Below are 18652 nucleotides of genomic sequence, written 5' to 3' on the forward strand. Positions count from 1 at the left end.
GTCTATCTGTCGCCGTTGTCCAATCTTCCAGAACGATTTACAGCTACAGCACCGTTGAACATTTCGCGATGTTGTTCATTACTGAACGTACAGGTTGTGTGCGACGTACACCAGGGGTACGACGGATCGATCACCCATCCAAGAGCTGACCACGCAACTTAGGCTTAAAAACATTGCGTAACTCCTTGGATCAGACTGTGAAATAATGGAACTTAATAGAGAGAGTTGGTAGTGCCATTAGGTAGCGCCAGCAGACCCCCCCCCCCGCCCTCCCCGCCCCTCCCCACCCCTCCCCACCCCCTCCCCGCCCCCTCCATTGTTAGTTCTAGACTGCTCTCTGTTAACTTCAGAGTGTATGCTTTTATACCATTTATTTAATTATCTATTAGGCTATAATTTAATTAATTAAGTTGCAAGGTTTTTAACCATTATAACAATTTCAAGAAAGATGCCACGTGACCGATTAATTTAAGGATCACAGTGTACATTTTAAACGGTTACCGTCGTAATTGCTAGAAAATGCTCTCCGTCTCTGAGTGCGACCATGATGGAGTTGGACGTGTTCCATTCTAGTAAAATATGTATTGGGTGATTTCAGTCATTTTATCCCGGGTATCATTTTTCTATGGGGCGCCGTTTTACTATTTATTCCCATTTGGTGATATCACCTATTCGAATAGGTGATATCACCAATTCATTTTTCAAATAAGTGATATCACCTATTCGAATAGGTGATATCACCCATTCGAATGAGTGATATCACCCATTCGAATAGGTGATAGCACTTAATGAAACGAATAGGTGATATCACTCATTCGAATAGGTGATATCACTTTAAAATATTCTAAAGTGATATCACCTATTCGAATAGGTGATATCACCCATTCAAATAGGTGATATCACTTATAAAATTCTTAAGTGATATCACCTATTCGAATGAGTGATATCACCTATACGAATAGGTGATATCACTTATAAAATTTTATAAGTGATATCACCTATTCGAATTGGTGATATCACCTATTCGAATGAGTGATATCACCTATTCGTTTCATTAAGTGATATTCGAATTGGTGATATCACCTATTCGTTTCATTAAGTGATATCACCTATTCGTATGAGTGATATCACCTATTCGAATTGGTGATATCACCTATTCGTTTCAATAAGTGATATCACCTATTCGAATGAGTGATATCACCTATTCGAATGGGTGATATCACTTAATGAAACGAATACATGTAGGTGATATCACTCATTCGAATAGGTGATATCACCTATTTGAATAGGTGATATCACTTAGAAAAGTTCTTAAGTGATATCACCTATTCGAATAGGTGATATCACTCATTTGAATAGGTGATATCACCAAATGGGAATGAATAGTAAAACGGCGCCCCATATTTTTCGAACGTGACGGTAATCGGATTTCTTAGGCATCAGCTAGTTTGGGTGTTGTTGATGGATCTTATAACAGCTCGTCAAATATTGTTTTTGTATTCTTGTATGTGTCTCCAGGTTTCTGCGTTTTCTTTTTAATGTGCAAAAATATTACATGCTTAAATTCTGCAGTTGATAATACGATTCGTGAACATAATTATTGGGGAAAAAAAACAAATTAATCTATGCATAACCGGTATGTAACCACGCAAGGAGATTTATCCATTACTCCTTAAAAATGACGATTAAGTGTCATCAATAAGCTTAACCCAATTAAGCTTTCAACGACACCAATATTGTGATTCTGTGGTAAACGTTTTTCGATCGACTCCGGATCCGCTATTAGGGTCGATGTTTAGTGAAATTCAGGAAGTGGGCGCCCGGAAGTGGAGATTTTGTAGCATTGAAAAAAAAAGAACAAAAACATTTTAATTCCTAATTTTGATATAATTTCATGTTACATGGAATTTCATTTTAAAGAAAGACCGTGAATATTTATTTATAAATATTTCCCATCATTTCAAACTCTAATAAAGAGTTTACACGGTTTCTGTGACGTAGAACGCATATCAATGGTCTCTTCCTGGATAGGAAATTTTTGTGAACCGGTTGATGTTTTGATAATTTACCTGACAATTCATCTGACGCACACTACAGCTGACGCAGCCATAGTCTCCTTATAAGTATAAAGTTCGCTTTGCACCGTAAACATAGTCATCGTGAATACCACTTTAACCAAATAGCAACAAGTACCTGTAGGCCGACTGCAACAGCCTCGGATTTCCATTGAGTAGTAACCTGTTTTTGGCTAAGTAACAATTAGCGGGAGCGATCATTTTCAAGTATGCTAGACTATTCCATGTTTGAGCTGTCTCAATTTATAAAATATGGATAACTCAAAGCAACCAAAATCAGACATTTACCACGAGCGACAGGTAAAGGAACTATGTGCCCTACATGCACTCAACAACCTTTACCAGGACAAAAAGGCGTTCAGCAAAAAAGATTTGGACGAAGTCTGCATTAGGTGATCAGGATTTATTGATTAGAAAATATAGCTATGCATTTTTAGTAGAATGCATTTTTAATGTTTTTGTGTGCTTGTCATATATATATATCAAGGACGCAATATAAGTTATATGTCATGACCTTGCAATTTAATTTGCGGACAATTAAATTCAGTATATGCCTTAAGTGCATAAATTGTGACATGCCATGTTAATAATTCCTCGAGAACTCCACTTGAAAATCTGTTTTTGTATATATGCAATGTAGACACATGTCAATGTGTAATGGGAGCGTGTTGAGGCCCAGTTTGCGTGTGTAGAGGGGGATGTTATGTTATTCTGTATTGATCATGACAGGTTAAGCTGACAGGGTTAAGCTAACATGTCAATACGTAATATGATTACATTCCACTCTACACATGGTTGTTATTTTTGAAAATGTAATTAAAACTTTAGCAACTTATATTTGGTTTTAAATGTTTTGTATTAACTATTTCAACACAGTCACATTAAAATGTAATTAAAAAAATACAGTTTCGATTCACATACCGAGATTATTTCCTCTGCAACTATATTGAAAAATTTTCACATACCAAGTTAATTTCCTCTGCAACAATATTGAAAATACAAAATATAAAGAATAAAGAATGGATTGACGGATGAAATAAAAGTTATGAATCTGACCTTTTAAACATTATGGTTTCTGTTTAGGGTTCCCTTATTTTCTAAGCTGCAAAACAATACAGATCCTACTTGATACAGCAAGTGTTGTGTAACTTGAAATTGATTCATCTGCACAATTTTATCTAGGTCTAGTAATAAATGCACCATGTCTAATATTCACTCCAGTAAAAATGCAATCAATGATTTATCATTGTCCTTCATAAGCCCAATCCCTACTTTTAGTCCAAGTTTAAGTGATGGTCATCACAGCTTTACAGGATAAATGTGGTATGACGTGTATTTGCTCACAGGATCAGTACATAATCTGTATGTATTTATTAAAGCCAGTATTGTTGTCAATTATGAATATGGTCAACAACAACAAAAATAATTAAAAAAAATTAAACTTAAATAAGTTTGTTTTCACATCCTTCTTTAAAATGGATATTATCTTTGACATTCTTGTAACCTGCTGGATAGTCTAAGTGCCTGCTGCCTTTCCAAAACACCTAATTTCATATACCTATACATGTATATCATAATCAGCATGTCCCTCTATAAGTCCCTAATTTGAAGTATTTTCACATCGTGAATGCAATAGGTATGTACATACAATATTCAATTAGTTAGTTTCTGGTAACATTTTTATTGTTATTATTTTCAGACTTTCTCCTGATCATTTCATCAACCCACACAGAAGTGTCCTTGGCTTTGGCAATTATGATGTCAATGTAATCATGGCAGCTGTTCAGAAAAAAAATTGTGAAACACTTTGGTTTGATAAGAGAAAGTAAGTAAAATGACAGTGGATGATTATAACCAAACATTAAAATATTTAAGAAGAAGAAAAAAGAGCATAGACAAGCACAGATTAGAGTGTATCTGACTGTAAATAAGCCACCTCACTTATAGGTAAATGGCTAAGGAATTGGGTGGTTGCTTGCCCCTTTCATTACTCCAAGTAAATGCCATGATTATCAAAATGGCAATAAATTGTTTGTTTTGGAACAAAAATAAAAGCACCTAGGGTCAGTGATATCAAAGATAGTGAACACCATGTTGAATGCTTGTGAACAGGGTTTGTTTGTGTACAGTACTGTATGTGTCTCCTCCCAACCATGGCCATTGGTCAGATTTCTCTATAGCTAGTAATTAAGGAAACTTAATGTCGAATAGATCAATGTTCATATATCAACCAAGCTCATATGTTATTATACATAACCATCTTAACCATACTTTCAATAGCATTAGTTGTCTCCTGTTATTTTTGTACCTATAATGTAAAGTTTGATGTTTGAAATGCAGTGGTTATTGTAATAGTCACTATACAAAATTCCCTTTTTCAGAGATATTAAATGCTTAGTCCCAGAAAATATCTTTGGATTCATCCTGAACATACCAACAGATTATAAATGGGGCATGTTGAGACTTCCATTCAAGAGGAAACATTGGATAGCCTTTCGCAAGATAGGTGATGTTTACTATAATTTGGACTCGAAGCTAGACACTCCCCAAGTGATAGGCGATGAAAAGATTTTGCTTGGATTTTTGCGTCAGGAGCTGGAGGATGAGGAAAAAGAACTACTATTAGTGGTCCACCAGGATGTTGAACGTAAGGGATCCTGGAGAAAAACAGAAGAAAAGAAGTCCAGGAGGTCGAGTGGTAGTAAGGGCAAGAAATCAAGTGAGTCCGGGACGCCTACACACTCTGGGAGTCGGGACACGCCAAAACATCTTGCCTCTCGCCGAGAAGATATTGTCCAGCCATTTCAATGTAATTCGGCCAGTGGTAATCCTACCTCACTTAACACCGTGCCACATCTCCAGAGTCTCCACGATCTCTGATCACCACCACCGGTCAAGGCCAATGCTATATTAAAGACTCCTGCCTTCACTTGTCATGCTCATCAGAACATGCTATCTACAGAATCTCTATCACGGTAACCTTCATACATCAAGGGCATCACTTCATGAGCTCAACAGTGCTACATGTAGTTCAATATTGCATGCGGTGACATTATTATTTTTCATCCATCAAGTAATGACATATAGAGATATGCAGCTTTTTATGTATACTTGTTGGTAGATGTTTCGTGGTGTAGTGTTCGAAATTAAGTTTAAATTTCATTCATCTTGCCTGCTTGTTGTATAAATTATTTAAATTTTTAATTGGTCTTAATTTATTCAGTAAAGGTTGGTAAGAACTTGATTTCTCAAGTTTGTTACTTATGATGAAGATAAAATCAATTTTGATAGTTTTGGATCAGATGACAGATTTGTTCCTGACTTGATTCATTAGTTCTTTGCTGATTACATCTCATGCATTTTACAATCATCATTCCTCTTTTGTCATTAAATGTGAATTTCCATTTAAAAGTAATCAATATCATATGTCTATTTTATAAAGCTCTAACCAGGAAATAGATTGTTTGTACAGAACTACTAAATATTCATTACAAAATGCTTTATAATAAAATCAAGTGTTAGGATTTTCTATGTTTTTACTTTATGATATTCTATTTTGTTGATGTATTTTATACACTAATAGGATGAATGAGAAAGTGTAATATGTGGTAGTATAGGTCACCACAGGTGCAATTTTTACCAGTTTCCTCTGGCCCCAACACCATACATTAAACATGTTGATAAAGCTGGTGTGAGCATCCATCTTTCAAGATGTCAGCTTTGGGGCCAGAGAAACTTGGTATACTGTAATTAATACAATTGAATGGATGAGGAGGTATGGCAGGTTGTAGGTCTTGTGATACATGTTTTTTATACGTTGTAATTGATTGGATGTTAAATCACAGTACCTGTATTTGAATAGATGAAGTGAGGTGTGTCAGAAAACTTGTGATGTGATAGTATGTATCCGACAGTATATGTATTTTATACACGTTGTTGTAATTGGAGGGAAATTCTGTACATTTTATGCCATAAGCGATATACCCATGACTGCCTCATGTAATCTGTATATCGTTTTTTATCTTTTCAAGTTTGTAAAATGAGAAAACCATGTTGTCTGTCATTGTGTATTATATAAAACAAACTGTACTGCTATTGTTATTGTATGTATATAAATAGAACTTACAGAAGTTATGGTATCATGTGCATATACAATGTGTTGGTCAGTAATTATGATGTAATGTGGTTGTTGGTAACTGCGATATTTGACATTACTCATAATCTCTGATTCTCTGAAAATAACCAGGAATATTCCCTGGAGACACAAATTGCTAAAAAGGTTGGAAGTTCGCTTCAGTAAAGGTGTTTTAAGGATATATGCTACCTTACTAATAATTTTGTGGTTTATTAGCTCACCAAGTAATAATAGTATTATTGGACCTTGTGAACATGATAACTGGTGTAAATATTATCCATGTTTGATGAGACTTTGTATGCAGCCATATATCGACAAGATTTCAGACAATTTTGAAAATAGTAATTATTTGACATCAACTTACAGAGTTATCATTAATAATTTTTTATCTCACCTGGCCTGAAGGTGAATCTTTTTAAAACGCTACTAGTCCTGAACAACTAATTGGATTTTGATGAAATTTGGCCTGGAGAATTATTTGCCAATGTTGTATGTTGCATAAATGAAGGATGTGACATCCCCCTGGGGTGGGAGAAAGGGACCCAATAGGGGAAATATAGCAAAAAAAGAGAGAAAAAAACCAACTTTAAAATTCATTTTCTTTTTTCAAGGATGATAGGATTTAGTATTTATGTTCAGATCGTTGTCCAGTTCAATTCTACAAAAATTAATTGTTTATAGAACTCCCATTATATAGAACTCTCACTGAATAAGTTTCATGTCAAAGTAAGGTAGCTTGAATTATGTAGCATACATCCTTAAGTCTCCATGTCAAAGTTAAGTAGCATACATCCTTAAGTCTCCATGTCAAAGTTAAGTAGCATACATCCTTAAGTCTCCATGTCTAAGTTAAGTAGCATACATCCTTAAGTCTCCATGTCATAGTAAGCTAACATATCCATCAAACAAGAGATGGAATGTGATATCAATCTGTGTATGTGAATTCACTGGAATGGTGAAGATATCTTTTCAAGAGATCTAGGTTATTTTTCTCCAAATTTGATACTTTTGGTATAAATACAGGTCTTTGTTTGGTATAAATACAGGTCTTTGTTTGGTATAAATACAGGTCTTTGTAAAGCAAATTTCTGTGTATAAAGCAAACTGTGGAAATTAGATTTAGATATTCAGCCTGAATTGAAAGGGAATGACAATATTTAGACCAAAACTGAATATGTGATTGTAAATTTCTAATGTTATTAGGAAGATATGGAGAAGATCGTCCTCTCTATTATAGTATTAAATTATCACACAGGCATTCCTCTCTATAAGGTCATAAAAACAACTTACCCAAATCCTACAGAAACATGAAGTCCTAGTTACAATACCTACTGTTATAGGTAAAATTACATTACTTGTTGATAAATAAATGATACATTGTTACTTAAATATTATGTGATTCTTGTAAGTTCAAATACTTTTCATTTTAATGAACTTTATAAATGTACTATTTTCATTTATTTAATGATTATTTTGTCAACAAAATGCTGTAATTGGCAAAACATGACTAGACATCCAATATAAGTACTAGGTACATCTGTTATACACTTGTTAAATATGAGCACCCTGACTCAGGTCACCGGAAATATACTTTCTAAATGGCAACAATAAGTATTAATTCTATAAATGTAATATACAATGTAGTTCTATCTGAATTAGGTCTCACTGTTAATTCGTGTATCAAAGGGTATTAATACACCACGATAACAGTCTGTTTAGCAACAGTTTCATATCTACACTAGCATCTTGGTTATCTCCATTAATTGAAATTTCTACCAAATATTAATATATTAACAAATATTGTTTTCCGCTTTGAATCTGGTTATAATGTAAGTTATACAATACGTAAGATTTCTTTATTAAAAGTCAAATCCCATTATGAGGGGAATCTGTTGTACGATAAACATATACCTGGTATATAGTTTCATGTTATCTGTGAGTTGTTGATCAACACAATCGTTAATGTTTTTGTCTGTGTATATGAGGAGAGTCCCTAATGTGTTATCATACTTAATCAGAATAGTGGTAGTAATTCGGTCATGAAGAGCAGGGATTGTCCTTCAATCTGTTTTAAGTGAAGAATATTTCCTTTCCTGGATATAATATTTAGGATTGTTCTTTGGTAGCATCAGACAATTACGATGTACAGTGGTAATATCAGACATTTACGATGTGCAGTGGTAATATCAGACATTTACGATGTACAGTGGTAATATCAGACGTTTACATATACAGTGGTAATATCAGACATTCACGATGTACAGTGGTAATATCAGACAGATACAATGTACAGTGGTAATATCAGACATACAATGTACAGTGGTAATATCAGACAGATACAATGTACAGTGGTAATATCAGACATACAATGTACAGTGGTAATATCAGACAGTACAATGTACAGTGGTAATATCAGACATTTACGATGAACAGTGGTAATATCAGACATTTACGATGTACAGTGGTAATATCAGACAGATACAATGTACAGTGGTAATATCAGACAGTTACGATGAACAGTGGTAATATCAGACAGTTACAATGTACAGTGGTAATATCAGACAGTTACGATGAACAGTGGTAATATCAGACAGTTACAATGTACAGTGGTAATATCAGACAGTTACAATGTACAGTGGTAAATCAGACATTTACAATGTACAGTGGTAATATCAAGACATTTACGATGTACAGTGGTAATATCAGACATTTACGATGTACAGTGGTAATATCAGACATTTACGATGTACAGTGGTAATATCAGACATTTACGATGTACAGTGGTAATTTCAGACATTTGGGAAGAAAAGAATGTGTTACATGTGTTGTCAGTTTTTGTCTCCTGTTTCTTGATTATCAGTGTTAATGTTAACATATGTTCAATCAGATATTGTATATGTATCAGTATTTATAAACAGAACAGACTCGGTAACAGGATCGACATGAGCTTTTGTGATATTATTTATAAAGACACTACTTACATGCAGTTTATTATTAACTCACCTGGTACAAAGTGCCAAAGAGCTTTTAGAATGGCACACTACTGCCTGTCATATGTCGACTAATGGCCATATGGTAATGACAAGGATTGTGATATTTTTACCTGTATTAGACTGTTGACTTTGTTCAGATAATTTGCCATAGATTATGTTCAATTTCATGAGTCAGATGTGTCAAAAAGTTTACTTTTAAATGATAAAAAACAGACCTTTAGTTGAGTGAGAACGGTTACTATAACATGGATGTTTTAGTTCTACCAACTCGGTGGAAATAATCATCTTAACCCACACCCAAAGTCACAGGGGTCTGTAACTTTAAACACTTTTTTTTACACTAAAACCTGACCATGGTATAAGACCTGTAACTTTCCTGAATTAAAAGCCATCAATATTTATATATAGAATACTGCACCTGGCCATGATATGTGACCAGTGTAACTTGCCTGAATAAAATGCTATCATTATCCCTGTAAATGACTTTTCATAATGTACTAGTCTTGATTTCTTCACATCACTCTCAAGACATAGTGGTCCAGGAAAATTTCATTGCTGGGATTTACAAGTTATCAATATATATATTAAACATGTATTGATATGTTGTTCATATACAAGTCTCTTATCTGGACACACATCCAAGTTTACAAATTGAAAACATACATATTTTCTGATGTATTTCAGTAAGTATTGCATAAGTTTCTCCAACACTATAAAGTAACAGGTGAGGGGTACCAGCCTCTTCGGTATCCTGTTGTGTATATAAACAATAGACCTGGTTTGTAAGAGCATGGGAACTACATGTACCGGTAGCATGATGTATTGCCTCCTTCCCTATATGCGATGTTGTATAGAGGAGACAAGGGTTAGGCTACTGTCTTTTGTGCTTGTGGTAGCTTTTAATTCATTGGCTAGTAAATGATACCTTATTCAATTAATCTGGATGATATTACATTTGATACAATTGGGGATGTGTATGGGTTTGTGCAATATACAATAATATAAGACTTGATCAAGCATGATTCAGGTAAAAGTATTCAGACTATATGTACCAGTATGTGCATTTTTATAGTCAACTGATAATGGTAATAGAAGTAATTTTTTTATGTTTGTACTTGTGGAAAACAACAAAAATGTACCTAGTGAGGTTTACAGCCAATTGGTAATGTGAAGGTACCTAGTGAGGTTTACAGCCGATTGGTAATGTAAAGGTACCTAGTGAGGTTTACAGCCGATTGGTAATGTGAAGGTACCTAGTGAGGTTTACAGTCGATTGGTAATGTGAATGTACCTAGTGAGGATTACAGCCGATTGGTAATGTAAATGTACCTAGTGAGGTTTACAGCCGATTGGTAATGTAAATGTACCTAGTGAGGTTTACAGCTGATTGGTAATGTAAATGTACCTAGTGAGGTTTACAGCCGATTGGTAATGTAAATTTACCTAGTGAGGTTTACAGCCGATTGGTAATGTAAATGTACCTAGTGAGGTTTACAGCCGATTGGTAATGTGAATGTACCTAGTGAGGTTTACAGCCGATTGGTAATGTAAATTTACCTAGTGTGGATTACAGCCGATTGGTAATGTAAAGGTACCTAGTGAGGTTTACAGCCGATTGGTAATGTAAATGTACCTAGTGAGGTTTACAGCCGATTGGTAATGTGAAGGTACCTAGTGAGGTTTACAGCCGATTGGTAATGTAAATGTACCTAGTGAGGTTAACAGCCGATTGGTAATGTGAATGTACCTAGTGAGGTTTACAGCCGATTGGTAATGTGAATGTACCTAGTGAGGTTTACAGCCGATTGGTAGTGTAAATGTACCTAGTGAGGTTTACAGCCGATTGATAATGTGAATGTACCTAGTGAGGTTTACAGCCGATTGATAATGTGAATGTACCGTACTTGGTCTAGTTACATTAGATTATTAACTCATGCCAACAGGACTTTTTTTAAACATTTAGATGAAAACAAAGTTTTCTAATTTTTTCATAACATACTGAAGAATACATTGTTACAGATTGTGATTGAAAATATTTAGTTCGAGTGCTCCTCTGGTTCCTCCTAAGATTATGAGGAATTTATAAGTTGATCTCCAGAGAAACCTGTTATCACACTGTTTATGAGTGTTTTATTGACAATATGAATATGCTGTGACATGTTAGTTTACATGGTGTAACATATTAATAACTGTATATTATTTCGTCATTATAAATAAAGGACTTTTGTAGATCTGTTTCTATTGCTCTGTTATACCTTGGCTTCAATTCTGAGCTCATCTATTGTCGCTACATTTGATAAGGTTTTGTAGATTTGAAACTAATTACAACCTTGCATGGGTGTTTGTTAAAGAATGCCGATATTTAGCTAACCAGTACCATACATTTACTTACCCAGTGGTTCAAAGGCTGTAAAGACCTGTGCTGGACATAAAAACAAACACAGCTTTCTGTTCAATATGATTTCTCTTTATTTCCTTTCTGGACCCTGGTCACTTTTATTATACACAATGGCTAGATTGTAATGTTTGTTTATATACCAGCATATTATATCTACACACTTGTAATGTAGAGTACATGTTTATTGTACCTATACATAGTCGTGATGTAGAGTACATTTATCTACACACTTGTAATGTAAAGAACATTTATCTACACACTTGTAATGTAGAGTACATGTTTATTGTACCTATACATATTCGTGATGTAGAGTACATTTATCTACACACTTGTATTGTAGAGTACATTTATCTACATACTTGTAATGTAGAGTACATTTATCTACACACTTGTAATGTAGAGTACATTTATCTACACACTTGTAATGTAGAGTACATGTTTATTGTACCTATACATAGTCGTGATGTAGAGTACTTTTATCTACACGCTTGTAATGTAGAGTACATTTATCTACACACTTATAATGTAGAGTACATTTATCTACACACTTGTAATGTAGAGTACTTTTATCTACACACTTGTAATGTAGAGTACATTTATCTACACACTTATAATGTAGAGTACATTTATCTACACACTTGTAATGTAGAGTACATTTATCTACACACTTATAATGTAGAGTACATTTATCTACATACTTGTAATGTAGAGTACTTTTATCTACACACTTGTAATGTAGAGTACATTTATCTACACACTTGTAATGTAGAGTACATTTATCTACATACTTGTAATGTAGAGTACTTTTATCTACACACTTGTATTGTAGAGTACATTTACCTACATACTTGTAATGTAGAGTACTTTTATCTACACACTTGTAATGTAGAGTACATTTATCTACACACTTGTAATGTAGAGTACATTTATCTACACACTTGTAATGTAGAGTACATTTATCTACACACTTGTAATGTAGAGTACTTTTATCTACACGCTTGTAATGTAGAGTACATTTATCTACACACTTGTAATGTAGAGTACATTTATCTACACACTTGTAATGTAGAGCACATTTATCCATACACATGTAAAGTATGTGTTTCTACACACTTGTAATGTAGTGTGTGTTTCTACACACTTGTAATGTAGTGTGTGTTTCTACACACTTGTAATGTAGTGTACATGTATGTGTTTCTACAGACTTGTAATGTAGTGTATGTGTTTCTACACACTTGTAATGTAGTGTACATGTATCTACACACTTTTCATGTGGAATTTATGTATGTAAGTACACACTTGTAATGTAGAGTATGTATAGGTATTTATACACTTGTAAAGTAGACCAGTGTATTTCATTTGCACATATGTAATTAAGAATACTATACTGTAACTAGTATTGCACAACCCAAAAAAGCATCAAATCAAGCTTGTATGACCACCTTAGACAACAGAGCTTGTTGACACAACTTGAAGGACAGGAGTATTAATGAATGTCATACAATAAAGGGGAATATAAAGTCACTGTGGAGCAACATTCAGGATTATAACCCTCTTGCTGTGTCCAGGTCTCACATAAATCACAATTAAATTGTCCATCCATCACATAGAAACATACACATAGGCAATGTACAAATAATGTTACAAACAAGGATTTTGGCAAAGGCTTACTCTTTCTAACTTACACTAGCATACACAAATATATTTTTTCACTCATCATCATCATTCATCAGCACACTCTTATGCCAGAATATGGTAGTACAAATCTAAACATATGTCCTTGGTTATACCCAGGAAATTATATACATGTACAGTATTCTATAGGAAAGTTTATATATATATAATTATCAAAAAATAGTAATTGACAATCCAAGGCATTACATTTTGCACAACCGGTTTCACTGCTTAGATTCTCAAGTGCATAGTAACAATAATTCATTGTGTGACATCATAGGTTGTTCACCTATTGATGACGTCATAATCTGTAATCTGACGTCATCAGTAGGTGAACAACCTATGATGTCACAAAATGAATTGTTGTTACTATGCACTTGAGAATCTAAGCAGTGATAAGGTTGTGCAAAATGTAACGCCATGGATTGTCAATTGCAATTTTTTATATACATTACTTGCATTCTGTCACCTTTAATTTTTTTTTTTTATAATTATATGCTTTACCTAAAATGGAGGTCAATGTAAGATGGACTTCATTAAAACAATTAAAAAAACCCAACATGATAACCAAATCTAATTCTATCATTTGATATTATGATACATGACAATAAGATTCTATCTAATCACACAGCCCATATTCATGAAAAATTATAAGTGAAAACTTGAATTAATTTCCTGTAAGACAATTTCTACTCAAACAGTATAAAACTGTACTTATCTGCAAAGAAGCTCTTTAACCACAAAGAAGCCCCTTGCCCTTAAATAAGTCCCCTTCATTTTTGCATAATCATATCAATTTAAAAATAGTAATCAAGTTAAAATTGGCTCAGAAATGAGCTCTTCCAGAACTTTTAATACTAAACTATTACACTAGGGGAAGGGGCTTACTTGAGGATAATATTTTATTCACTACTAAGAAAATTGTGTGATATCATTCATAAATAATTTATGACATGGGCATAACTGAACAGGCTGATTATGTGATCAAACACAATATTATAGCTGGTATCGGTACAATTTAATTTTAATTGCAATTATTAAGGTTCATAGTAAGAAGTTTGATGGGGCACTCCATACAAATCTACCATTTCCTGTTGTTGTCTTGTAACACTTATCAATTAGAAATATGTATATTGTTTAAAAGTTATCAATTTCGTATTTAGGTAAAAGCATAGTGTATATTTTACAAGTGACAATGCAAAAATGTAAGCATTTATATAGTAATTATCCAGTAAAGTTGCTGGCCTTGATCACACACAAAAGTCAACTTAAAACTGTTTCAGGGGAGATAACTCTCAATTGCTTCAAATAAGTGAAGCCGTGCCAAACTGTAAGTAGTTGGTCCCATTACAGAGGATTTTCAAATCTATCTAATCATCTTGTTACTGTATCAAATACCTGAACAGCCTTACAATTTTTACAACTCTTTTTGGATTGGAAATGTTACTCAGTAAAGTGATATTCACATTCCACATACAGAAACAGTAGGTATCTGCTATCAGTAAGGATAATGTATTAATTATTTTGTTAACTAGTATAGACACCTGCTGAAGTACACAATAACTACCAGTAGCTGGCGCCTGTATACTACGGACTATACAGTTAGGTGGGATAATATTTATACGACAGTTTATTGTTCCACTATTTCCATCATATGATGCATGATTATGTACTAAAATGAAAAAGAATGCATTGATATGTATGTGGAAATATCCATCCACAAAACTCTACCCTGTATAGAACAAAATTCATCTTTTGGTGATATATTCTGGATTATAGCTAAGAACAGAGGTGGGATTACTTGAAATGAAATAGAAAATATATCTATCTTGTGTCTGAAGTGTCTTATTGTTCATACAATTAAAACAGCTGTTTCTAATGGCATAATGATACATACATGTATATATGTTGAATTGGATGAAGATGTAAATAAATATCAATGCTGAACAGTTGTTATGATACCAGTGATAATCTCAATTCATAGATGTGCACACTTACTAAAAACTTGCAGCATTAAGCACCAGTAATCATAGTTGATACAATACATATAGTAGGTCGATATATATTCTGTAATAAGCAGGTATAATCAGGCAAGCTGTACAGTCACAATTAAGGCTTTTGTTGAAGGAATTCTTCTACCCTCCAACAATCATTGACTAGAATTGTAGTCTTAGATAACTGTATAACAAAAGACAACTGTTGTACAATTCCTGATGAAGCTATAATGTATATATAAATACAATACTGGGTATTCTAAACAACACAACCAAAACATGATCATCCCTGTAGGTAACAGTAACCTCTCTATCTTAAATATCTGTATAATACGACTTTATTTCTATATATGACAGGAACACACTGCCTGTGAATTTCACCTCTGTAAAATGAAATTTCCTTGAGGTTCAATTAATTTTAAAATGTACCAATACACTTAATTTCAGGTGAAGTACATTTGTCCGTGAATGTTAATATCCAGTCTACATGAATATGATTTCCTCGTCAGATATATTGCATATAACTATATATGTCATTTCATTTTAAAACAGTTATGAAGATGTAAAATATCAAAGAGAGGTTTTACAAGATACAAAACTACCATCTTTTTAAAATACATATTCCAGGTATCTTTTAAGACTGCAGACCTAATAAAACATCAAGATAACATTAACTGGACATTCATGTCCACACCGGAAAACTTATACAAAAAGACACTGTTTACCCCTGATCACACAATGCACACACTGGCCAGGAAATAAAATGACTGTTATAAAAACGTACTCTTTGATTGAGTGTAGAATTTAATAATTACTATAAACATACAATTTCAGCGATAATCTTATTTCAGTGATTTTTCGGGCTGGAAGTATTCCATTAAATAATGAATGTGCTAGTTGTAAATTTACTATGCTGTTTTCATATTAGACCTATGAATGAAGTTTGTGAAATATCCTTGAAGTTCTTTTCAATAAATAGCGATAACAAACTTCATTCTCAAAGTCCAAGATGGCTGTCTGTCCGCCATTTTGAATTGGCACAACTAGGGACTAAGGGGTCCACGCACATGAAGTTTGAGGAATATCCCCTCCAGTACTTTTCAAATAATAGCGATCACAAGAATCATTTACAGATGGACCGATCACAGACGCAGGTCGATTTGAAAATGATGCTGGTGGGCTTAATTAGAGATTAAAGATTAGAGATGACAATATTACCTAGGAATTACCAGTATTAACCGGATTGCATGAATTTGAGAGGAAATACCAGAAATATAATGTAGATAATTGGTAACACTGCATCAATGTCCTCGACAGTCTGAGACGGTGTCACTCCTAACACCTCTTGCTGCCTTCAGTTTGAGGCCTGTAGTCTTTTGTAATTTATTTTAAAAGGTCTATGACTGGTCTATACAGTCCTGTGTATCCTGACACAGACTAGGGTTTACAGTCCTGTGTACTCTGGCTGAGCTGCTGAGGGCTGAGGCTGGCCTGGTGAGGCTTGAATACTTGCAGAGGATTGGGTTTTCTTCATCCCTTTCTTCTTGGTATCCTTCTCTGGAGGTTTGTCACTGTAAAACAACACAAAGAATACTACCTTGTTTTCTTTTTACTTGTAATTTTTTGAAAAAGTTTAAGAAGTTTCTCACAACATCACAAATTCTAAAATTGACTGATGTGTACTTAGAAAAACAGATTTTACCTGGTGTAACCATAATATTATATGTTAGTAGTCAAATGGGTGGTCAGCCAGACCATTCCTTTAGGTGTAAATTGAAAATTATTACTTGAAAAAAAACATAACAATAGACAAAAAAGTTACAGATATTCATCTGAAGAATGGAAGTGTCTGCACCATGACCTGGAAAAGAGGCCAACTCTATCTTGTGTAGAGAGGACTCACTTGACAATGTACACCAAAACAGGACAAAAAAGTCTGGATCAAAGGGAGACAACTCACATGAGGAAGGTTACATAGCATGAGGAAAGTTACATAGTCAAATCGAAATGCTGTTTAGGGAAACACAACTTCTTACATGTTAATAAACTGAAAGTCTACCAATTTTCAAAGAGATCAATTGAAAAATGTAGGTCTCTGGACAAATATCGAAAACTGATCAGAAATAAACAAGGGGTAATAGCTTTTTCTAAAATAGTTGAACCAAAGTGCCATGCAGGAAATCATAATGATAAAGTATACAAAGTTTCAAAGAGATCAATAAGAAAATGTAGGAGATATTCAGACAAACAAATGTTTACATGCTATAATACCATAATACTTCCATGAAATTGTGACAGGTTTATAAACAAGAGGCCCATGGGCCTTAACGGTTACCTGAGGTGTTGGGGTCTTTGATTTTAGCATATTTAACCCATGCGAAACTTGGTAGCCCTTCATCCCAGCATGCTACAGACCCAATATCAGGTCCCTGAGCAAGTTGGTTACTGAGAAGTTGAAAATGTATGACACACAAAGCTGGACAAAAGGCGATCACAATAGGTTAACTAGGACTGTCTCAGGTGACCTAAAGAGCAGTAACCTGAGTACAACAGACATCTACCTGATGATGATAAACAGGGCCAATTTTCATTTGAGGAAAAGTATGGACCATTAGAGAAACTGAGGGGGATCACATCTGACAAAGAGTAAAGTCAGATTGAGACATTTACTTGGAGATGGTAGAGTTGGGATCATTGGGTACAGGAACAGTAATAGTCTGGCCCTGAGGTGGGTTTCCAGCAATATGAGGGGGTTTAACTGAAGACAAACAAAATTGAATCTGGACCAGAGTAGAACAGACACTCACTCGAAGAAAGGTAAAATCTGGACAAGAGTGGAACAGGCACTCACCTGAAGAAAGGTAAAATCTGGACCAGAGTGGAACAGGCACTCAATTGAAGAAAGGTAAAATCTGGACCAGAGTGGAACAGGCACTCACCTGAAGAAAGGTAAAATCTGGACAAGAGTGGAACAGACACTCACTCGAAGAAAGGTAAAATCTGGACAAGAGTGGAACAGGCACTTAACCGAAGAAAGGTAAAATCTGACAAGAGTGGAACAGACACTCACTCGAAGAAAGGTAGAATCTGGACAAGAGTGGAACAGGCACTTAAACGCAGAAAGGTAAAATCTGACAAGAGTGGAACAGACACTCACTCGAAGAAAGGTAGAATCTGGACCAGAGAGGAACAGACACTTAACCGAAGAAAGGTAGAATCTGGACAAGAGTGGAACAGACACTTACCCAAAGAAAGGTAGAATCTGGATCAGGGTGGAAAAAGCACTCACCCAAAGAAAGGTAAAATCTGGACCAGAGTGGAACAGTCACTCACCTGAAGAAAGGTAGAATCTGGACCAGAGTGGAACAGTTACTCACCTAAAG

General features: G+C 34.4%; 3 protein-coding genes across 4 annotated transcripts in view; 2 read left to right on the top strand and 1 right to left on the bottom strand.

Annotated features, from left to right (window-relative positions):
- The first annotated feature begins 1990 nt into the window (after window positions 1–1990).
- LOC117324930 (josephin-2-like) lies at window positions 1991–11438 on the top strand. The gene is made up of 3 exons (XM_033880807.1): window positions 1991–2467; window positions 3775–3900; window positions 4457–11438. Exons 1-3 carry the CDS (start codon window positions 2328–2330, stop codon window positions 4953–4955), a joined length of 765 nt encoding a protein of 254 aa, XP_033736698.1. The 5' UTR covers window positions 1991–2327; the 3' UTR covers window positions 4956–11438.
- A 210-nt stretch (window positions 11439–11648) lies between these two features.
- The window catches only part of LOC117324498 (sorting nexin-29-like), a 30888-nt gene continuing 23884 nt past the window's right edge, over window positions 11649–18652 (bottom strand). The window contains exon 22 of the mRNA XM_033880426.1: window positions 11649–16840. Within this exon, the coding sequence (XP_033736317.1) occupies window positions 16714–16840 (127 nt within the window). The 3' untranslated portion in view covers window positions 11649–16713. The remainder of the gene's footprint in view (window positions 16841–18652) is intronic.
- Window positions 11738–12836, top strand: LOC117324764. 2 transcript variants are annotated; one of them, XM_033880701.1, is made up of 2 exons: window positions 11738–12006; window positions 12037–12836. In XM_033880701.1, the coding sequence occupies exons 1-2, from the start codon at window positions 11779–11781 to the stop codon at window positions 12718–12720; spliced, it is 912 nt and encodes a 303-aa protein (XP_033736592.1). In that variant the 5' UTR covers window positions 11738–11778; the 3' UTR covers window positions 12721–12836. The 2 variants fall into 2 exon arrangements, with proteins under 2 accessions (XP_033736592.1, XP_033736532.1); XM_033880641.1 differs by having other exon boundaries at window positions 11747–11916; window positions 11947–12836.

The sequence above is a fragment of the Pecten maximus genome, chromosome 1, assembly GCF_902652985.1.
Source record: "Pecten maximus chromosome 1, xPecMax1.1, whole genome shotgun sequence".
In the NCBI taxonomy this organism is placed as follows: domain Eukaryota; kingdom Metazoa; phylum Mollusca; class Bivalvia; order Pectinida; family Pectinidae; genus Pecten; species Pecten maximus.